This window comes from Schistocerca americana, chromosome 1 (genome assembly GCF_021461395.2).
Source record: "Schistocerca americana isolate TAMUIC-IGC-003095 chromosome 1, iqSchAmer2.1, whole genome shotgun sequence".
Classification (NCBI taxonomy): domain Eukaryota; kingdom Metazoa; phylum Arthropoda; class Insecta; order Orthoptera; family Acrididae; genus Schistocerca; species Schistocerca americana.
The window spans coordinates 747,520,599-747,544,338 of NC_060119.1; the positions used below are offsets into that span (position 1 = coordinate 747,520,599).

Below are 23,740 nucleotides of genomic sequence, written 5' to 3' on the forward strand. Positions count from 1 at the left end.
TGTGACCACAGAACTTCGATTAAACCAGTGGTGAATGTGCTCATTGGAAACAGCAGCGTCAGCATTTGTTCAGTCCATTTTCCCCGAATGTGTTCAGAAGCTCTACATTTTAGCACTGATTATGACATCCATGCAGACCATGATTCTACAGACAGCATATTGTAATGTTCACAATGCTCTTCGCATTTTGAGAATTACGTATAGCTTGTGTTACCAGAGTGATGGAAATTTCTTCAGTTGTGAGATCAGGGTTTTCACTCTCACCTTACATGAAACTGTTGTGACATTCTGATCAAGCTTAAGTTGACCAACGGCTCCTCTACTACCATGAGCATTCAAGTGATTCTTTGTTGCCGTTCTTCATTGCTCATGCCAATATTTCACTATATCTGATTGTTCTCACCTTCACCATTGTTTTGGTGTCACAGCCCACTGCCTAATCACAACTGGTTTTCTCCAATAAATGAGCTGTAATGCTGGAATAGTGTTCCTACCAGTAGGTTTATGCCAATACATTGGTGTAGTGCAGTGGTGGATATTGAAGTATCACTGTTCCGTAGTAACTGAGTTGAGTATTTTCACTTTTCTTCCACTGCACCGATCTTAATGATTTTGCTCAGCCTTGTAATTGTTTTTTCTTATATTTGAGTCAGGAGACTGCTTTGCAGCTTACACTGTTGTACCATTATACCGTTTTGCTTATTGATATGCATGCTTACAGTGTTGTGGTTGGCAGACATATTTCAGAAGCTGCATGCACTCAGATTAACTCTGGACAATAATATGTTTGAAAATATTGACTTAGCCATTTCATTTTTGTTGAATCCAGCTCAGTTTGGGTTTTTAATGTGTAGTGTTTCTTGAGCCCTGGCTTAACACCATTCCATGTGGTCATTAATATTAATTATTTATCCATTTTGATAACAGCAATTGTAAGCAGTCCTACATTTTTTACGCACATTATTGGTGAATTTTTTTGGCGAAAGAACGAAACTTGTTCAAACAGTTTTTGAACTTGCAACCAGTTGTCGTTCAGTACATCCCATGATATTTCAGCTGGGCAGCTGCCAATCGTCCACGGGTGTGCCATTGAAAACGGATGAATTTATCCTCTGTTCTACAAAATAAAGTGTGGTGCGAGTATTTTGCATATGTGTGACAATCAAGCTGACGGATGGACCACACCACTCAGCGGCAGTACCGTTGTTGGTGGAACTGCAGAACTCGACTGTCTTCTGCATTACCGCTCGCAACAGCCATCTGTGCATTCTGTCTTCTTTGATCAGAACAAATTGTGGAGGTGGTTGGGTTCCACGCACCGTCCAACTGATAGCCACCATCGTGGTTCATTGGATTATCTGCCAGGCATAACGGAGTCCTAAAACAATGTTGCTGTGGTCAGAATCATTGTTTTATTATACACCATTGAATGTCCAGTGGAAATACAGTGTTCGGCAGTAGCAGACTTGCTTCGTTGCAAAAGGTGAGTACAGTGTTTGTGTTCAGTGCAGCATTCTTTTACAGTACGTGTCATCTGACCTATTTAAGCAATACCACATTGGCAAGGTATTTTGTAAATTCCGGCCTTTTGCAGTGGCAAATTGTCCTTCACTGACGCCAGAAGGTCTGCGATTTAGAAGGTGGGTGAAAAACGACTTTCATCTGAAATTTATAGAGGATTCTTGCTGTCTTAAACAAAATGTTGGCTGTAATCAGTAGAATTGAGGTGCTGTAGAAACTCCTTTAATTTATCTTCTCCATGAGGCTGCACAATGAAAGTATCATCCACATGCCTCCAAAATAGATTAGGTTTAAGGGCAGCTGATTGAAATGCTCATTCTTTGAAGTCCTCCACAAAAACTCTGCCGTCAAGGGAGACAGAGGGCAGCCCCTGGCAACACTCTCAGTCTCAAAGAAGTGCTATCCACGTAAACTTATTTCCAGTTAGTGTCAAACAGTCTGCAAGAGGGTTCTTTGTAAAAAGTGAATCCACATCAAAACTAACTAAAAGGTCCAAACAGCCTAGACGGAGAGCCTCCATTCTATTGAAAAAGTCGGCTGAGTTACGGATGTGATATGAATATTTGCCTACCAGTGGACTCAGCAAAGAAGCAGGATGTTTGGCTAAATCATTTGTAGGAGCTCCAATGGTGCTCACTATTGGATGTAAAGGAAGATTTTCTTTATGAAGGCCATATGGTCTTGATGGCACATGACCATGTGGTCTTAACCTCTTAAAAGATGAGGAGGAATTCAGAGGTGCAGAAATTTTCTGTTGTACACATTCTGTAGGCTCATAATTGTTCCTCCTGTAGGTATTACTGAGCAGGCATGCATTTTATCATCATCACACTCTGAAGTAACAAAACAGTGGCATTACCATTGTCAGCCTCTAACGGTTTTGGCGACAAGAGAAGCGGTGCAAAACTGGATTGCGAACTTCACACTTCTCCTACTGCAGTTGACTTACTTGGCCTGTGGGGGATATTCCCAGTGTTGCAGTTCACCTGGGTCTCGTGTTCTACAACTTTGCTCTTTGTTCCAGTAATACCGATTATGTACACTCCTGTTACTGGTAATATCGTAAGTGATATTTCGTTCGTAATGTGTTAAAGAAAGCGCTAGAAATAAGTGACGGTTCACTCCCGGAATTTATAAATATGTTAACTTCAAAATCCTCCTTTTTTCCTATTACTATTGGTTGTGTATTAGTGGTAGTTAAGCTCAGTTCTTACAGTAACAACCATTCTTTGGTTGGTATTTTATGCATGAAGTTAATATACCTATTATAAGCCAGGCCTCCGAATATAACTCTTTGACCTGGGCCCCGGCCCTGTATCCAGATCCCACTACATTTCCCTCATTACTGGTGATCACTGGTTGGTTACCAAATCGGGATATTACATTATCATTTTGTACTCTATTACTACTTGGTACAAATTCTTATGAAGTAACTGGATCTAAATTCGAAGGCAGATGCTTTTCCTGACAATCTTCGCTACCCTCATTCCAGTTACCCTGGTGTACTCTAGCTAAGTTGGCCTCATGTCTCTTAAAATTGCTATTACTGTTATTACTACCTCTTCTGAAATTCTGATTTTCATTTTGATGTACGTTCTCATTGCAGTCTTTGTTTAAGGCATCAAGTGCGTCTACGAAGAATAATAATTTTCCACATTTTTCCACCCACTACATAATATGTCCTTCCTTGCGTAAATGGGTAAACGTCTTATTAAAATTTGTACCAACCCTTCTTCCTCCATGGGCTTATCTAAGTACTTCGCTCTCTTTATTGGCAGTCGAAATACTTTCGCATCGTACCCCACGAACTGTTGTAATACTTTGGGTCCCACAAGTCAGATATTAGTTTTTCCTGGGTGCTTGCTGACCAATACTTCTCCTTAAACTTTTTCTGGAAGTCTGTCCAAGACAAAAAATTCTCTATGTTCACTGTGCCCCACTCTCAAGCTTCTCCTAAAATGTACCCCACCACAAATTCAATCTTTTTTTTAATCTTCCCAAGTCTTGGGCAAGGCTTGATTGAACCTTTTCAAAAAATGTAGAATGTACTTCCCCATCTGGCTTGAACTTAGGGAAATCTCTAGATAACCCTGAATTTGCTCCCCATTGTAAATCTGTCATTACTTCAGTAGTTAATACTACGTTGGGAGAAGTCACTCTATTATCTACTTTGTCTTACATAAGTTTAAATTCTTTCCACAGTTCATTTATGTTTCTCTTGGTGTTACTAAGTTCAGAAGATAAAATTGGAGACACGTTGTCGGAGGATATGCTTGCGGCAACTTCTCTGTCTATCATCTCTTCTACTTGTCCCTCCAGACTGCTTATATTTATTGTGTCTGATGTTGCTAGTTTCTCTTTAAATTTCCTTTCCACGTTATCAACTTACGAGTGTTAACGCCTGCAGTTTGTGATTGGGCTATAGGAATTAGCTTGTCCTATTTCTCTACACTTTCCTTTAAAATGTGTAGTTTCTGCTTTACCGCATCAAATGTAACATTACGTATACTTTGAAATGATCCTAATTTTTCACTAAATTCAGATTCTACATTATTACATTTATCTTCAATATCAAATTCTAGTGTTTTAGCTAAGTCCTGAAATTAGTTACTGTGGATCTCACTAAAGTCAGTGAACAGTTGGTTTACATGGATGGTCAGGGCATTACTTCATTCATTCTTTAAATCTAATTGCAAACTCTCCACTATATCATTTTTTCACTTATAGTAGTACTTAGTTCCTTTCTTATAGCAGCTGAATCCGCCTCCTGTTCATCTAATCTTATCATTTAACTGGGCATTTACTGAATCTAACTTAAGACTTAGCTCTTGTCTTAAAGTAGCTGAATTTACACTCTGTGCATCTAATTTTTCACTTAAAGTTGCAATTTGAGCATTTGCAGCTGCACTTTGATCATCTAATATAGCATTTAGTTGAGTATTCACTGAGTCTAATTTAAAACTTAGTGCTGTGTCAGTGAGCAGGTGTGGAATCAGCGCCTGTGCTGTTCACAGGCGCTGATTCCACACCTGCTCACTGACACAGCACAGCACAGGCGCTGGCAGCATCAAAGGTTGGTTTCAGTGTCGATATCGGTGAACGGATTTGTAGTCAGCACCGGTGAGCAGCAGCTGGCATCGTTGGCAGGTGTGTGTGAGGGCTGCTTACTCTCCACACTGGATCTTAGTTGTTGAATAGATCTCGTCGTCTTAGTCTAAACTGTTGAGATTTTCCTTGCTTCTTTTCTTGCATAGTATTTATTTTCATCCCTTTTTACCATTTATGCAGAATCTAACTCAAAATATCTTTTTATCTTGATTTCATTTGAAAGTTCCTCTTTCTTCGAGTCCTGTCATAACTTCTTCTCCGAAGCCAATGAGGTAACTGCACAATGTTCCGTTGTCAATTTCACGGATGAAAATTTAGATGATTTGATGCTGTCTGCATTAAACAAGAGACTTGAAGATTTTGCACTTACACCTAGAGCACTGCCTTGAATAACCGTAGAATACCTTCCTTTGGATGCTCATTTGTATTTATAAGCATCGAGTTGTCATCACAAATTGCAAACTAAGATCATATGTAAAACACTTGCACACAAAGCTCAAACACGTTTCAGATGCAGATAGCTTGCCTACAGAGCTTCCCCACCTGAAGACATGTTCAGGGATAATGGATATTCTAGCCGGCAGATTAACAAGGCACTGTCAGTTAAAACCAAGAATCAGGGAATGGGTAAAGAGGAGAATATGCCACAAAAGCTTTAGCTTTTCTTCCTTTTGTGGGTGATATTTCATTTAAGATAGCAAGAATCCTCGATAAATATCAGGTGAAAGTTGTTTTCCGCCCTTCATCTTAAATTGCCCATTATCTGGCTTCAGTGAAGGATGATTTGCTACTGTGAAAGGACAGAATTTACAAAATACCTGGTCAGTATAGTATACCTTACATAGGTGAGACCACATGCACCGTGGAAGAGTGTTGTACTCTCCTTTTTCAGGGAAGCAACTCCGCCTGTGGCAGACATTGTATTTCCACTGGACATTCAATGGAAAATGCTATGGTGGGGCATTTGGAACGACGACTGGCTGCAAATCCAAAATTAGTTCGTTCATTCAGTTCAATGGGAAAATATTAAAATTCAGAATGACACTGTCACCTTGAGAACTGTCATATTCAAAATGATGTAGGTAAATAAAGGGTAAATTCTGCTCCTAAGAACATTAAAAAGAGTTTTATAATTAATATCTGTGGCTTGCTGTGTTACAGGTGGAATACTAACTCGAGTGGAATTCGTTTGCAACGTTAGTGTTCCATTTGGAGAACCTACATTCAGATCAGAAGTGGGAAATACATATACATTTGAATTTCAGTCTTCACATGCTTGTCCTAAGGGAATTGTGGACTGTGTTGTAAGTATTGAAATTTTACGGATTGGTACAGAATAAGTGAAACACAGTTTTTCAGTTAACATTATTTTATGGTGCTATTAGCTGAGCACAGCTGCTGGTTACTCACATAATTAAAGAAAAACTGTGTCCAGTGGCCTTTTTTTTCACATTTATGTATTTTGAGCTTTTACTCATCTCCATGTGGCATACTGTAATAACATAGTTATTATTCTTTTATCAACTGCATTTTGAATGCTGCCTTTGATGCTACAGCTGTTGTGTGTGGGAACAACCTTTGTTACCAGATACTGTTATTAGAATCTGGTTGAAACATGTTACATTGAAGATGTGAGTGGAGCTTAAATGCAATACTGACTTCTGTTATCATCATCGTCATCATCATCATAAGCAGCAGCAGCAGCACCAGCACCATTGTCATAATCTTTTACACTTTCTATCACCTGGCTGAATCTGTTAGATCATAAAACCTATCAGTCTTTTTCTGTCCTCCCTCCAAGTTTCGTTCTCCACTCTGTCTCAGTCTTCTCTCCTCATCACACATTCCTTCACTCCAGTGATCTATCTTTCTCTCAGTCGTCCTCTGGGTCTCCTTCTTCTTCATCTTCTTCTTCTGTTGTCATTTCATGGGCCTATCTCGGTTTTCTGCCAATTCCCATTCTTTTAACATGTCCATACCATGTTAATCTTGTCTTTCCTATGATGTCTTGCATGAGCTTGTCTTTAATGCTTTCTCACACTGTCTGATTCCTTACTCAACTCATTCTATTTAGTCCTATTCTACTTTTCTGAAATTTTGTCTTGCATGCCTGTATTCTGCTCACCTGCCTTTTCTTCATTACAAACTTTTTTGATGTGTATGGGTACTGAGGCATAATACACTTTGCATAATGTTTGCTTACTTTTTGGTGATACTTCCTTGCTCCAGACCGTGGTTCTTATGCTCTAAAGGAAAACATTAGATTGCCTTCACCTTTCATTAATCTCCTTCTCATTCCTCCTGCTTGTTTCTGTTTTGTACCCCATGTACTTGTAACTTTCCACTTCTCGTAGTACTGCCCTCTAGTACACCTGTTGCCACCATCCTCTTATTCCTAATTGTCACCATCATTTCACACTATTCTTAGTGTCTCTCATGAACTTGCTTTACTGTAAAAATTAGACTCCCTGTTTTACTTACAGGTCCAAACCCGTATTGCTCCTCTTCCAGCCCTCCTCGTGCTATCTTCTGTACTCTCTTTTTCAGAATATTCTGAAATACAATGGCAGCATGACACATCAAAGAAACTCCTCTATAATTTTGACTAGTTTGCTGCAATCCGTCTCAAAAATTGGCTCTATAAATTCCTTATTTCAAATTTTCAGGTGTCCTCCTTTCTTGAAAGACCTTATGTCCTCCTGCTCCTCATTTTCTTCTTCCATATTTCCACTGGGATTTAGTAACTTTCCAAAATACTCGCGCCACATCTCCTTGATTTTCTGTACATTCTCAGCTTCTTTTCCTACTTAATTGATCATCCTGACGTTTTCCATCATGCCTAGCATTAACCTTTCCATAGAGGAATTCCTTACTCCCTTCACTGTCCCCTCAGGGGGTCCACAACTCTTTTGTGTATACATGCGTGGTGAGCACGGGGCCCAGACCTATTGCAGCCTTCCTTCTTTCCAGGGCTGGATTTCCTTCCCCTTCCCCTCTTTTCCTCTCCTTGCTCCTTCCCCCTTGCCCTCTCCTCTCCCTCTCTTGGTGTCCTATCTTATGTTGGCCCCTGCTATCCTCCTGGTTATGTTGGTTTTGCAATTTAGCTTTGTTGCATAATCACCTCCTCCTTTTGGCACTCCCTGGTCCCCCTCTGGGGTTTGACCTCCATTACTAAATTTCTCTTCCATAGTGTGAACCATTTGGGGAAGAGCATCTTACCAAGTGCCTCCGATGTGTGCCCTCCTAGTACTTTCCACCTTTTCTTTCACGTCGTTGTCTGATGCTAGGGTGCATAGCCAGCACGGTAGCCAGCCCATGTGGTGGGGTCGCTATGTACCCTTTTGGTTGAGCCCCCCTGAACATACAGGGATTACACTTCTGATACCTGAGCTGTGACTACCTCATGCAAGCCTTGCAGTGGTTGCTCATCATCCTGGAGCATCGGAACTCCCGGCAATGGCCGCCGTGCCAGACGACCCTTGCTGTGACTGGGTGGTGCCCGTGAGGAGAGCCCCAATTGGAGTGGGTGGTATCAGGGCGGACGCTATGCAAATGAAATGCATACGGGTCCAGAACTCTGGCCGTTCTTCTGCGCCCGTCTCTCTGCGTGGAACTGATTCTTCTAGTGCTGCTTCTCCGGCTCCTTCGGCCTTCCCTTCCATGGCTACCCCCCTGGGAAGAGGGTCAGGCCCGTCGGCTAGGGGCGAAACCTTTCCCCCACTATCTGGTTTGCACCAGGACTGATTGTATTCTTTGTGGAATACATTGAAGACAAGTTTGGCGAAGTGGACTCCCTGAGCAAGATGCGGTTGGGTTCGTTGCTGATCAAAACTGCTTCAGCTGCCCAGTCTGGGGCCCTTCATGCCCGTACCCATCTTTGCACAATTCCTGTGTCCATTACCCCCCACCAGTCTCTAAATATGGTTCAAGGTGTGATTTTTCACAGGGACCTCATCCTTCAAACTGATGAGAAAGTTAGGGACAATCTTGGACGGCGCGGTGTTCACTTTGTTTGGCCTGTTCAGAAGGGTGCTAAGGACAATCACATTGATACTGGTGCCTTTATCCTGGCCTTTGAAGGGGATACCCTCTCTGAGAAAGTAAAGATTATGGTTTATTGATGTGATGTGAAGCCGTACATCCCACCTCCTATGAGGTGTTTTAAGTGCTTGCGTTTTGGACACGTCTTCCCGCTGTTCGCTGGCCCCTCTCTGTGGTGACTGTGGATGTCCACTCCATGAGGAGAGTCCCTGTGTTCTCCCTCCTGTGTTGTTAATTGTCATGGCAATCATTCTCCACGTTCACCAGATTGCCCAGTATATAAGAAGGAAAAGAAGATACAGGAGTACAAGTCCCTTGATCGTTTAACCTACACAGAGGCTCGTAAGAAGTATACACGTCTTCACCCTGTGTCCATGTTGTCTAGTTGTGCTTTAGTTACATCTTCACCCCTTCCTCCCCCTTCCTTACCCCAATCCCATACCCCTCTCCTCCCCGCCTCCCCTGCGGCACCTTCTCCTCTGGGCACTGCTCCCCCTCCCCAGCCGGAGAAGTGTCCCACTCCTTCGGTGTCTGCCGGTCAAGGCCGCTCCTCCCGGGATGCCCCTTCCCGGCACCTTCCAGGCCAGAGGTCTGCTGCCATGTGACGACCGTGAGAACCGCGGTCTGTCAGCTCCCACGTTGCCCGATCTCTTTCTGTTCCCGATCTTGCTGCAGCTGGCTCCTTTATGCCACGCAGCCCTCCTTGATCTCAACCAAAAAAGAAGAAGAAACATAAGTCCCGGACAAAGAGCCTCTGGTGTCACCAGAGGTCCCATCCCCAGCTTCACCACCAGATCCAACTTGTCGTTCATGGAGGTCACCCCGTCCTTGTCGGTGACGGGTGGTGACCCGGTGGTATGACTGGCTTTAGCCTGTTCACCCCCCATTTAAATCATCGTACTGTGGTTATCCAATGGAATTGTAATGGATACTACTGTCACCTTCAGGAATTGAAAGCCCTTATTTCGTCTTACTCTGTAGCTTTTGTGATTCTACAGGAATCTCATTTTACTGATGATCACTTACCGACCCTCTGCGGGTTCCGTGTTTTCTGTCGAAATTGGCTCGGACTCCTGTGGGCTTCTGGTGGCGTTTGTACGTTGGTCTGTACAGACATGGCTAGCACGTGGATTCCTCTTCAAACTACATTGGAAACGGTTGCTGTTAGGGTCAACCTGGACTCTGAGGTCATGGTTTGCAATCTTTATCTCCCTCCTGACAGGACTCTTACACCTGCTGCCTTAACTGCCCTTCTTCGGCAACTTCCTCCTCCCTTCCTCCTTCTCAGGGATTTTAATGCTCATCGTCCTTTGTGGGACAGTGTATTTCCATCTAGACGAAGTCTTGTCTTAGATCAGTTTATTACAGACCAGGACTTGTGCCTTCTTAATGATGGCTCCCCTACTCATTTCACTGCCAGTTATGGTACCTTTTCTGCCATTGATCTTTCTCTTTCTTCTCCCTCTCTCCTCCTGTCATTACACTGGCCGCCACACAATGACCTTTGTGATAGTAACCATTTCCCGTTGATTCTCTCTCTCCCTTCCCACTCCCCAAGGGACAGGTTACGCCTTTGGTCTTTCCAACATGCCGATTGGCCTCTATACACTGCACAGATCGTGTTTTCTCCCTCTTTGTCGGGTTGTATTGATGACGTCCTACGTGACGTGTCTGACGCGATAGTTCGCACTGCTAGCCTCGTTGTACTGCGCTCATCTGGACCATTTTGTCGCCAGCAAGTCCCGTGGTGGAGTACGGCCATTGCCATTGCCATCTGTGATCGCCGTCGAGCTTTGCAACCCCTTAAGAGGCACCCATCTGTAGCCAGCCTTATTACCTTTAAGCACCTTCGCGCTAAAGCTTGTTATTTGATCAAACAGAGAAAGTGGATGTGTTGGGAACGATTTGTTTCTTCCCTCGGTTCTACTGTCCCTATGTCATGGGTATGGGCTACACTTTGCTCTCTCCAAGGTTGCCATCAGCAATCCACCCTCCCAGCCCTTCACCACCCAGGTGGCCTTTGTACGGACCCGTTGATTCTCGCAGAACATCTTGCGACCCATTTTGCAATGGCATCAGCATCAGCCTCCTATCCAGCTTCTTTCCTTCACCAGAAACAGCGGGCCTAAGCTTCCACCTTATGTTTTACCCCTTGTCAGTCAGAATCTTACAACGAACCTTTTACTGAATGGGAATTTCTTTCCGCTCTTTCTTTTTCTCATGATATGGCATCTGGCCCAGACTCGATTCATAACCAACTGCTTCAACATCTCAGTGCTCCACAACGGCAACATCTTCTTCGGGTGTTTAACCGTATCTGGCTCCAGGGTAACTTCCCTCCTCAGTGGAAGGATAGCATCGTGGTTCCTGTCCTTAAGCCTGCTAAGAACCCCCATTTGTTGACAGCTATCGGCCAATTACTCTGACCTATGTTGTTTGTAAGTTACTTGAACGGATGGTAGCCCTTCGGCTCAATTGGGTCCTTGAATCTCAGGATCTATTGTCCCCTTACCAGTGTGGCTTCCGAGAGGGACGGTCTCCAATCGATCATTTACTTCGCTTGGAATTCGCAGTTTGGCAGGCTTTTTCCCAGTGCCGCCATTTGGTTGCAGTATGTTTTGACCTACGCAAGGCCTGTGACACAGCCTGGCGCCATCACATCTTACTTACCCTTTCTTTGGGCTCCACTCTCGATTTTTATCCACCAGTTCCTGTTCCGTCAGTCATTCAGGGTTCGGGTTGGTACTGTTTTTAGTTCTCTACAGACCCAGGAGACGGGCATCCTACAGGGTTCTATCTTGAGTGTACTTCTTTTCCTCATTGCTATCGATGGACTTGTGGCCTCTGTTGGTCCTTTGGTCGCCCCTGCCCTGTATGTGGATGATTTCTGCATTTGGGTTAGTTCCTCTTCGATGGCCTCTGCAGAGCGGCAGCTCCAGGGAGCTATACGGCGTGCCTCTGCATGGACCCTCTCACACGAGTTTCAATCTCTCCTTTAATATCGTGGGTGGTCCACTTCTGTCGCCGTACTACGATCCACCCTGATCCAGAGACCTATCTTGATGCACAACGATTGCCTGTGATCCCACAGTTTCGTTTCCTGGGTCTTCTTTTCGACAAGCTCACTTGGCTGCCCCATATCAGACTTCTGGAGGTAGGATGTTTCCGTAAACTCAATGTCCTTCGCTTCCTTGCCCACTCCTCTTGGGGTGCGGACCGCTCCCTCCTTCTCAGTCTTTATCCTGCTCAAGTTCTGTCTCGCTTGGACTATGGTTGTCAAGTTTATGGTTCGGCTGCTCCTTCCACACTGCATGTACTGGATCCAGTCCACCATCGCGGTATCCGTTTGGCCACTGGTGCCTTTCCTACTAGCCCTGTTGATAGTCTCCTGGTTGAAGCTGAGATCCCCCCCTTTTCTGCTCGGCGGTCCCAGCTTCTGGTGTCTTATGCACTCGCTGTCTGTTCCTCTCCCACTAATCCTTTCTATTCTATCCTGTTCCAAGACCTAGGATGTCGCCCATCCGATTCCCGCCTTCGGGCGGGTTTACCGGTTGGGCTCCGCCTTGCGTCCCTTTGCCGTGATTTTCAGCTTCCTTCTTTGCCCTGTCTTCCTTGCTCCCTCCCCTCCACCCCCCCATTGGTTAGTTCCTCGAATTCGGATGGATCTTCGCCGAGGTCCGAAAGATTCCATCCCCCCGATGGTGTTCCGTTCCTTTTTCCACTGAATTTTATGGGAGTTTCGGGATGCTGTTCTTTTTTACACTGATGGCTCTAAATCTGCTGATCATGTGGGGTATGCCTTCACGTCCTCCGTGGAAACGGAAAATCAGCTGCTGCCTCCTACATGTGGGGTGTTTACTGCGGAATTTATGGCAATTTCCCAGGCCCTTACCTTTATTAAACAGTCCCAACACAACCGCGTTTTGTTATGGATGGACTCAATGAGTGGCCTTCTGGCTGTTGACCGGTGTTTTTCGCGCCATCCCTTGGTCCTTGGTCTCTGCCATCCATGACCATCTCACTGATATTCACCGTGCTGCTTGTTCTGTTGACTGCCTTTGGGTCCCTGGCCATGTGGGTATCCTGGGTAATGAGCTCGCTGATCGTTTGGCTGGGGGAGCAGTCACTCACCCCCCCCCCCCCCCTCCCCCTGTTTTCTGTAACCTCTCCTGCAGCGGATTTACGGCTTCACATCAAATTCCACTTCGCACAATCATGGGCCAATTCTTGGGAGGCTACTTCCCTGTCTAATTAACTTTGTGCGATTAAGGTGACACCAGGCCCGTGGTGTTCTTCCTTTTGCTTCTCCAAAAAGAGCTCGACCACACTGTGTCGTCTCCGCATTGGCCACACCAGGCTGATCCATGGTTTTCTTTTGCGTGATGAGCCAACCCCGCTTTGTGGTTGTGGAGCCTTCCAGTCAGTAGCCCACATTTTGATTGAATGCCCCCTTCTTTTGGCTCTGCGTGCTAAGTACAGCCTCCCTCGCACTTTACTTTTGATGTTGGCTGACGATTCCCGGATGGTCTCCCTGGTTCTTGGTTTCTTCCGGGAAAGTGGTTTTTATTCTCAGTTTTAAGATTTTTAATCTCTGGTGTTGGGGCAGGGCGGTGAGTGTTGGGGTATCTCCCACTGTAAGCCGTGTTTGGAGTTTCCCGACTCCCCTCTCTGACCGAGATCCTCTTTTCTTCCCCTTTTACTCTGGTTTTTTTTTTTTTTAAAGGATTGGTTAGTCTCCTTTTCCCATACGTACTTCTACATTCTAGCGGTTGCAGCTTGTAAGCCGCAGGTGGTCTTGCCTCTGCTGCTTCAGCATAGTGTTGGGTTTGCTCTCTTGCTGACTTACCTCATTTTGTTTTTACCAGTGACAACATGACTGCCCTTTTACATTTTTTAGCCTTTTCCTTTTAATTGTTCTGACTTTTCTGAGATATCACTATCGGAATGGACTACATTTGAAACAAGGGACTGATGACCTTGCTGTTTGGTCCCTTAAACCCCAACCAACCAACCTTCACTATCCACTTGCATAATTTTTGTCCACTCTTCTACCACGGTGTTTCTTTCCACATTTTTGTATCACCTTTTCTTCTGCCCACTTTTTCTGCTGCTTCCACCATTGTTGTTTTCCCATTCCTCCTCTGATGACTGCATTTCATAACTTGGTATGTTGCTCTTTACTGTTCTCTGAAATTCTACTTTGCATTCTGTTCTTTCAACTTCCATGTTCATATCCTTCTTCCCTGTCTTTCTGCCTCCTTTTCCTCTTTAATCCTTCTGTCACTACAAAAAGGTGGTGATTGCTATGTAGGACTTCAGAAGGTAGTATGTTGACACCTGTGACTGTTCTCTTTTCATCCTAGTGACATAATATGTCGTGTGCCACAGATTTACTTGGAAAAATAATGGTTGTACCATATTATTTTGTGGTTGTTTATTGAAAAGTTATGTAAATGTACTGAACTGTCAGGTAGGATACGCTTGATGTTGATGTCTTCAGGCCAAAAATTGGTTTAACGTAGCTCTCCCTGCTATTCAGTCCTGCGCAGTCCTCTTCATCTGTGAAAAGCTACCGGAACTTACATACTTCTGAATCGCACTTCCTGTCAATCTAATTTTTCAGACATTTGTATTCCCATTGGCTTGCTTCATCTACTGTACTTTCATATTTTCTCCTTTCATTAATTGAATTCAATAATGCCTGTGTTACCCAAAGATGTCTACTAGGCCTTGTCTTTTTATCTGCTTGATTGTCTGCTGCCTTCACTACTTAATCTCTCAAAGCTACCTATTTGTCATGTACTGTATGCCTTTCCCCTGCTCTAGTCACGTGTAGCTTAATGCTCCCACTGAATCTCTCAGTAACCTCTCATTCTTTCAACTTATGCAGGTCCTATTGTTCTTATTTCATAGCTTTTGCAGTCCCTCCAGCATTAACCTACAGTTCATAACCAGTAAATTGCGGTCAGAGTCCATATTTGCCACATTAAAAATCTGTTTCTGATATCTGTCTTACTATTATATAATCAATCTGAAACCTTCCGGTGTCTCTAGATGTCTTCCAAGTAAGCAGCCTTCTTTCACGATTCTTAAACCAAGTTTTAGCAATGATTAGAGTATGCTCTGTGCAAAATTCTACCAGATGGCTCCCTATTTCACTCCGTTCCCCTGGTCCATAATCACTTGCTGTTTTCCTTCTCTTCCTTTTCTTATTGTCACATTGCAGTCCCCCATCACAATTAAATTACCATCTCTCTTAACTATCAGAATAATTTCTTTTATTTCATCATAAATTTCAAACTCTTCTTCATATGTGGAGCTAGTTGGCATGTAAACTTGCACTACTATGGTGGGTATGGATCTTTATGATAATTTTCATAGAAATGTTAAATATGAACTTAGCAAACACCGAGTAATTGTACGGCTGTGGGATGTCCACACAGGAACAGTGAGTCACAACTTTTCTGTACGGAACTCAAGAATTGATTTTAACACAATCCAAAATAGCTGTAAGACCTCACGTACACTGGGTACTGACTGTTTTGGTGGTGAGGTTCCTTACATAAAAACTGGTGTATGAACATATTGTGAAGTTGGAAAGTATATAATGATTTGAAAGATGGCTAAGTCATATTTTACTATTGAGAATGGACCATAAGTATTAATAAACGGCTTAATCAGTTAGCGAACTATGTCATCTGGCACTTAAGTTATGCCAATAAGAGTATAATGGCAAAGATTGGAACGATCAACAAGAGTATAATGTCAGAGATTCGAAACTAATAAGCACAGACAAAAATCTGCAATGGAAGATGTAACTGGTTACAGACTTTACTGTTAATCATTTTGTAAGTTACATAGTTCCAGGTAATTCAAAATACTTTATTGGGAAGTGAGGGTGGAGTCATTGTGATGAGAGCTGCTAATTAGCTCTCTAGAAATTTACTCTTGTGTGTTGCATTAAGAAGTTTGATTACCCACATTTTTAAAAACTTAATAAGGTTTTCATTATAGTTACTTGTACTATAACAGTAACTACAGCAAAAATAACAGTTGGAACAATAAATCCGAGTGAAACTCATTTAGGTTAATGTTTTAAAATATTCATGCATATGCTAAAAGTGTATTATATGGGTGATAGTATCAAAAATGGAATAATGAATATCGAGAAAAAATTAAATTTAGTAAGGTGTAATAAGAGCAAATGGGTGGTTCCAGCTTACTCTTGTTTCATTATACCCCCTCCTCCTGCCCCTCCAATTGAGTTATACAGACAGATATTGATAAATCACTTTTAACTCGAGTGCCATAGCAGGAATTACTGTTGCTCATTGATGAGAAGCTGAAAGAGGAATTTGACGATTTGTTCAAGCGTATGCTCACTTTGGTTTACTTTTTATTCAATGACCAATACTTTGAGCAGACTGACGGTGTCACAATGAGTAGTTTTTCTCCAGCCATTGTGGCCAGAGTCATTTTATGGAAGATTTTGAGGAGAAAGCACTCCAGTCTGTGGAGTTCATATCGGCAGGTGGCTCCCGCGAAGGGGGTCCTCTGGTGGCTGAGGGCTCTACATAGTGTGATTGACAGCATCTGTGCATGCGTTGAAGCTGTTGGTTCATCATCCAACAGGTGATGTAGCTGTCCCTCCCACTACCTATAAGCATGCCTGCACTATTGGTCACTGAATTTGGTGCATTCATGCCTGTATATTTCCTTCTCAGCTGGCATACATAGGAGGCTTCAGTCACAGCTTCAGCAATGCGTTTGCACATCTGAAAAAGTCAGTTGTGCTGACGTAATATTATAGAAATTCCATGACGATATTTGATGTCTAGCGTGAGGGCCATATTTACAGTGCTAATTTAAGTAATCTGACATTTAGAATTTCACAAATACATGTGCTAACGGGACTTAACACCAGTCATCTTCATTACATAAGAAATGAACATGTGTTGTATGACTTATTAGACAAATACATGTTTGCACATACTGAAAATTTCTACAGCAAATACATTTTTTTAACAGTGTCTTTACATTGTTTGTGGAAATTTTGTATTTTATGTTTTACGTAAAACACCTCACACTTTGTTGCGAGTTGTGCCTACTCCTTTAGAAGGTCTAAGCTGTGGATCCATTTTCCAGACACTTTTCTCAAGGTCAGTGGTTTTTCACATGCAATAGATTTGACCAACTGTCAGAGTCGAGTGGAGAGGAGCCTCTTGTAGCTGTGGATGTAGAGAACATGCAGCAGTCCTCAGCAGTTAGGAGGCCTAGGTCAGTTGCAAAGTCTAACAGAAAGAAGAAAGTTTTGCTGCTAGGTATTTCACACTGTAGAAGTGTGGGCCAGCAGTTGTTGGAACTGTTGGGGAGTGAGTACCAGATCACTAGCATTGTGAAGCCTAGTACAGTGTTGGCTCAGGTGACTGACAGCTTCGGGAAGTTACGTAGGAATTTTACAAAGGAGGAGCAGGTAGTGATAGTGGGTGGAGCAGAGGACAGTCTTGATAGGGACGGGGAATATGGTGTAGGTAGTGACCCGGTAAAGGTAGCTACTCAAACTGGTGGCACTAGTGTGCATTTCGTACAACTGTTTCAGCGTGATGGACAGCCTCATCTTAATGTGGCTGTTAGGCACATTAACATGGGTCTGGAGAGGGTCACATTTCAATGGTGCCAGTTGGGTCTGTCAGTATATCGGGTTTCACTAGACATGGCCTGCACCTCAATATGGTATGGGAAGGGGAGGCTGGCAAAGCCTATAGGTGACAGTGTACTGGGTGGTGGTGGGATCACTCATGGAAAAATTCCTGTAGTAGCTGGTGTTAGAGCTGGACCTTTTTTTAGGTTGAAATCAGCTGATAGGTATACCTGCTTAAAGGAATTAAGGGCTCGCCTTTAGAGGACATCATGTTTCCACGTAGAGAAGGAATTAGCATATTTCATCAAAATATAAGAGGTGTTAGATATAAAGTTAGTGAATTGCTTATAGATGTTGACTCTGAAATTAGTGGTATGGCAGAGCACCGCTTAAATAATTTGACAATTCAGAGGCTTCCTTTACCAGGATACAGATTATCTAGCTGTTTTTCAAGGAGTTTGTTGCAGGGTGGGTAGTGGCCATGTATGTAAAAAAAACAGTATTCCATTTGAGTCCACAGATGTATCACGGCACTGCACTGAACAGATATTTGAATGTTGTGCAGGGGCAGTTGTATTTAGTGAAACCAAACTTCTAATTGTTGTTGTTTATAGGTCCCCTAACTCCAACTTCAGAGCATTTTGCACAAGCTAGATAGGATTCTTGATTCACTTTATAGGAAATACTAAAAATTAGTTATGTGTGGTGACTTCAGTATTAATTTTGTATATGAAGGTGCAAGAAAAAGGAAGTTGGTAGATCTCCTAAATTCATATTATCTGATGCATACTGTGTTTTTTTTCCAACTAGGGTGCAGGGGAACAGTAGTACAGCAATAGACAATATTTTTAAGCATTCTTCATTGCTAGATGGACCTTTCAGACCACGATGCACAAATTTTAACATTAAAAGGCTTTTGTACTCAAACAAATGCCATATATAATTACAACTACATAGGAAAAGTTAATTCAACAACAATAGAGAGTTTTTTAACCTTGTCAAGGAACAAGAGTGGCAGCATGTTTATAGTGCCGATAACATAGATGATAAATATAATGCTTTCCTTAACACATTTCTCATGCTTTTTGGGAGTTGCTTTACATTAGAACATTCTAAATGGGGTACTAACAGTAATAGGCAGCCTGGGTGGCTGACTAGTGGGATAAGGATATCATGTAGAACGAAGTGGAAATTATATAAAAATGTTAGAAGTAGTCACAATCAAGCCACAGTAGCCCATTACAAACAGCACTGTAAGGTGCTTAAAAATGTTATTAGGAAGGCAAAGAGTATGTGGTATACAAATAGAATAGCTAATTTACAGAATAAAATTAAATCCATATGGACAGTTATGAAGGAAATGTCTGGTCAGCAGCACAAGGTCGATGTTATAAAGTCAGTTTTTAGTAAAAATATTTCTGTTACTGATAAATCAGATATATGTACAGTATTTAAAAATCGTTTTCTGAGCATTGCTGGTGAATTGAGTAAAAATTTAGTTTCTACAGGGAATCATACAACTCTCTTGGCAAATGCCTTTTCGAGACTGATGTCTGAAATACTTCTCTGTGATACAGACAAGGGGGAGATTGAGTCAATAATTAAATCACTCAAGACTAAGGACTCTCATGGATATGATGGAGTGCCTAGTAGAATAATAAAGTACTGTACTGCACATGTAAGTCCTGTATTCAGCCATATTTGTAATTTTTCCTTTAGGAATGGCCAGTTTCCTGAATGATTAAACTACTCGGTAGTAAAGCCACTTTATAAAAGGGGAGAAAGGGATAATGTAGACAATTTTAGACCTATTTCTATACCATCAGTTTTTGCTAAAGTTACTGAAAAGGCTGTGTATGTAAGGATAATTGATCATTTTATAACACACAATTTTCTGTCAATTGTACAGTTCGGCTTTAGAAGTTGTTTAACAACTGAACATGCTATATACTCTTTTCTCTGTGAGGTACTGGATGGGTTAAACAAAAGGTTTCAAATGCTAGGCATATTTTTTGATTTAACTAAGGCCTCTGATTGTGTTGATCACAAAATATTGCTCCAGTAGTTGGACCATTATGGAATACAGGGATTAGCTCACAATTGGTTCACCTCTTACTTTAGCAACGGACTGCAAAAGGTCATTATTCACAATATTGAGAATGGCTGTGATGTGGGGTCTTAGTGGGGTATGGTCAAGTGATGGATGCCCCAGGGATCAGTGTTGGGGCCACTCCTATTCTATATTTATGCAAATGACATGCCCTCTAGTCCTACAGGTAACTAAAATATTTCTGTTTGCTGATGACACTACCTTGGCAGTAAAGGAACTTGGGTGCAACATTGACTCAGTTTCAAATAGTGCAGTTCATGACCCAAGTTCGTGGCTTGTAGGAAATAAACTAAAGCTAAATCACAGTATGACTCAATTTTTACTGTTTCTAACACACAATTCAACAAAACCAGACATTTTAATTTCATAGAATGGGCATATGATTAGTGAAAGTGAATAGTTCAAATCTCTAGGTCTTCAGATAGATAGTAAACTGTTGTGGAAATCCCACGTTTAGGATCTTGTTCAAAGACCTAATGCTGCCATTTTTACTATTTGAACGGCATCTCAAGTTAGTGTTTGACACGAAAATTACTCTACTTTGCTCATTTCATTTGCTTATGTCATGTGGTATTATAGTTTTCGGTAACTCAACCCGTTCTGAAAGAATATTTTTGGCTCAGAAACGATATATATTAGCTCTTGTTCAGGAAGGTGTGCAGTATACTGCTGCATCCATTTTCAATAAGCTACCACTTGAATTCAAAAATCTTAGCAGTAATCCGCGTGCATTCAAATCTAAACTGAGGAGTTTCCCCATGTGTCACTCCTTCTATTCTGTCGAGGAGTTCCTTGAAAAATTAAGCTGATTCTTGTTGTATTGTTACATAAACTTATGGATTGACATTTTTCGGGTTCATAAACATTTTATTTTTATCTGTTATAACTTATATGTTGTAATTTCGTGTACTGACACATTCTATGACCTTGAAGATTTGCTACTCAATTTGGTCCTATGGAACTTGACGTGTAAATAAATAAATAAATAAATAAATTTCAGCGCTCAGATATATGAAAAATACATAACGCATCCTGTCTTTGTAAAACAGTACATCTTAATACTAAACCTTAAATAAAGTTTCTCATTTCTTATTTTTATTAAGTATAATTTCCAGTCACATACAACATTTTTTTCCCAAAACCTTTCATAAATTCATTTAAAGGGGATGGAAGCTGTTTTTAAACCTATAATTCTTTTGAAATATAGATCAAAATTACTGGAATTCTCAAAATTCGTTCAATCTATCTGAGGTCATGACTACTTTTGTTTATTTTTGTTAGAGCACCACTCATTGTCTTCATTTATTGTAACCAGATGATCAGTACATCCTTCTATAGTGCTTTATTACTCATAACCATTAGTATCAAAGACCTAATTAACACTTTAATATCATGGAAAATGAAGCATGCAGCAGTATATAATTAATGGTGTGTTCAAAATATTAAGATTTCTCTTAACTTTTCTCTAAAGTGCCATAAATTACATATACATAGAGCTACTATAAATGATTCGTTTGCCTTCAAAGCTCTATATTTTACAAAGTGTCACCTGTACAAACATTACTTAGGTATGAATAGTGTTGTGGGTGGCAAGAGAGCCAACCCGGTACTACTAGAGGAAGCCAAAAGGCACGTGTTTTAGCTCACACAGGCTGGCGTGAGGTCTGGAACAGGTCAAGGAAATTAGACTTTAGCAAAAAACGTACGTAGCTGCTGGAATACTTAACTTTAATCCATAAATGGTGAACATCGCTCTTGAGGGTACATTATTCATAATCTCAATAGTAACTGGTAAAGGTGCCTTTCTAGGTCGTAGCAAATGACGTTGCTGAAGGCTATGCTAACTATCGTCTCGGCAAATGAGAGCGTATTTTGTCAGTGAACCATCGCTAGCAAAGTCGGTTGTACAACTGGGGCGAGTGCTAGGAAGTCTCTCTAGACCTGCCGTGTGGCGGCGCTCGGTCTGCAATCACTGATAATGGCGATACGCGGGTCCGACGTATACTAACGGACCGCTGCCGATTTAAAGGCTACCACCTACCAAGTGTGGTGTCTGGCAGTGACACCACATTCCTCCCCCGTAAATCGGCGGCCGGTTGTGGCATAAGGCTTCCTCTCGCCGTGGGGAGGACCCCATGTTTTGACGTATGCGACGAGGTGGGGAGCCTAACAACAGGCGAGGCTGTGCCACCCCCCCCCCCCCCCCCCCCTCCCCTCCACCCTGCCATTTGGACCGAGGGGAGCTAGGAAATGCCTGAAAACCTGCTCCAAGGTGCACGCCAACATGCGGTGTATGCGCCCGTAGAGAGGCAGGAGGGGCCGAAGGGTCGACCTTCATCGGGCTGGGGCACCTGACGGGCGAAGACGACATGGCCCGGAGTGGGCAAGAGTTCCATGGCGGAGGACAACTGGTCACGGGAAGCGATCAGCGGCGCGTGACCCAGGGAGGCGCCCGGCAGTTCCAGCGACGCGTCCACTGCGGGCGTCGCTGGCGGGAGAAGAGGCGGCAGCGGCGCGTCACCATGGGGCAAAATGGAAGGCAGCGTCGGTAACACCTGGGGCTGAGGCGAGCCAGTAGATGGGTCCCCAGGGCGCTGACCGGACGTCACCGTCGCTGAAAGCAGACGGGGAGCGGCAGATCCCGTGCGACGACAGAGGCGCAGCTGATTGAGATGCCGATGCACCTCACCAGAGGCCCCCAAAACCATATACATAGTGCGGCCGAGGCAGCGAAGAATGCACCCTTCGAGCCAACACCGTGAACCTCGGTAGTTGCGGTAGTAGACGTCGCCGCCTGGGGTAAAAGCAGGTGTCTGCCGCTGCACAGGAACCTGATGCGGCGGATGTAGCAAAGGCATCAAGGTGTGATGAGGGCGACCGTGGAGCAACTCAGCCGGCGAGCGACCATCTCGGGGCTGAGAGCGATACAAGGACAAAAAGAGCAATAACGCATCCTCCCGAGAATGCGACTCTTTCAACTTCAACATCTGTGACTTGAAAGTCCTGACCAACCGTTCAGCAGCACCGTTTGACTGTGGCGAAAATGGCACATACGTCAGATGTTGAATACCATTGGCCTTGCAGAATGACTGAAATTCTGCAGACATGAATTGTGGGCCATTGTCAGAAACAATAGTCTGTGGAAGACCTTCAATACAAGAGATAGCAGGTAATGCTTGGATGGTGGCAGATGACGTCGTGGAAGACATCCGGACAACAAAAGGAAAATTACTGAAGGAATCTACCACAACCAACCAACGAGCATTCCAGAATGGACCAGCAAAATCGATGTGTAAGCGTTGCCAAGGGGAAGTGGCTTTTGGCCATGCAAAAAATTTCCGCGGTGGTGCTGATTGTTGTTCGGCACACACCATGCAAGAAGAGCACATATTCGTGATCGCGGCATCGATTCTGAACCAAGTACAGTGCTGATGAGCAAGTTGTTTCGTTCTCACTATACCCCAACGTCCTTGGTGGAGAAGCCGTAAGACAGAGGACTGTAACGAACGTGGGACCACGACCCTGGACTGATCATTATCAGAACACAACAGCAAAACACCACGTCGTACAAAAAGTCTCTCCTGGTGAGCAAAAAATCGGCGAACCAACGGATCCCCGATCCGTGACTTTCACAAGGGGCATTGCGTAGCAGCAAAACGCAGAACGGTAGCAAGGACAGGGTCGGCAGCTGTGGCTGTAGCTACACGACGAAAATCAATCTGAAACGATTTGACCACGTCATCGGTTTCCGATTCAATGAACATGTAAGCAAGTTCGGAGGAATCGAATGCTCTATCCTCAGCAACAGGCAAACGGTACAATGCATCAGCGTTTCTGTGCTTAGCAGTGGACCAATACAAGATATCGTAGTGGTACTGCGAGAGGAAAATAGACCAGCGAATGAATTTCTGCGCTGTATGTGGAGGTACAGGCTTGGTCGGATGAAAAAGCGATGTCAAAGGTTTGTGGTCTGTGATGATGGTAAAGTGATGACCATACAAGAAATCATGAAACTTTGTAACACCAAATACGAGAGCCAGTGCTTCTTTCTCGATCTGTGAATAATTTCTTTGCGCAGACGAGAGCAATTTGGACGCAAAGGCAATAGGGCGATCGTGCGAACCATCTTTGTGCGCAAGCACAGCACTGATCCCAAAATCCCATCCTCGTCGCCAAATGTTGTGGGTTGGTAAGAGAGCCAACCCGGTACTACTAGAGGAAGCCGAAAGGCACGCGTTTTAGCTCACGCAGGCTGACATGAGGTCTGGAACAGGTCAAGGAAATTAGACTTCAGCAAAAAACGTATGTAGCTGCTGGAA

General features: G+C 43.2%; 1 protein-coding gene across 3 annotated transcripts in view; it reads left to right on the top strand.

Moving 5' to 3' along the window:
• Positions 1-23,740, top strand: part of LOC124611079 (cation-independent mannose-6-phosphate receptor) — a 619,359-nt gene that overhangs the window by 53,463 nt on the left and 542,156 nt on the right. For all 3 annotated transcript variants that reach the window (XM_047140214.1, XM_047140213.1, XM_047140215.1), the window contains exon 5: positions 5,791-5,933. In XM_047140214.1, coding sequence (XP_046996170.1) covers positions 5,791-5,933 — 143 coding nt within the window. The remainder of the gene's footprint in view (positions 1-5,790; positions 5,934-23,740) is intronic.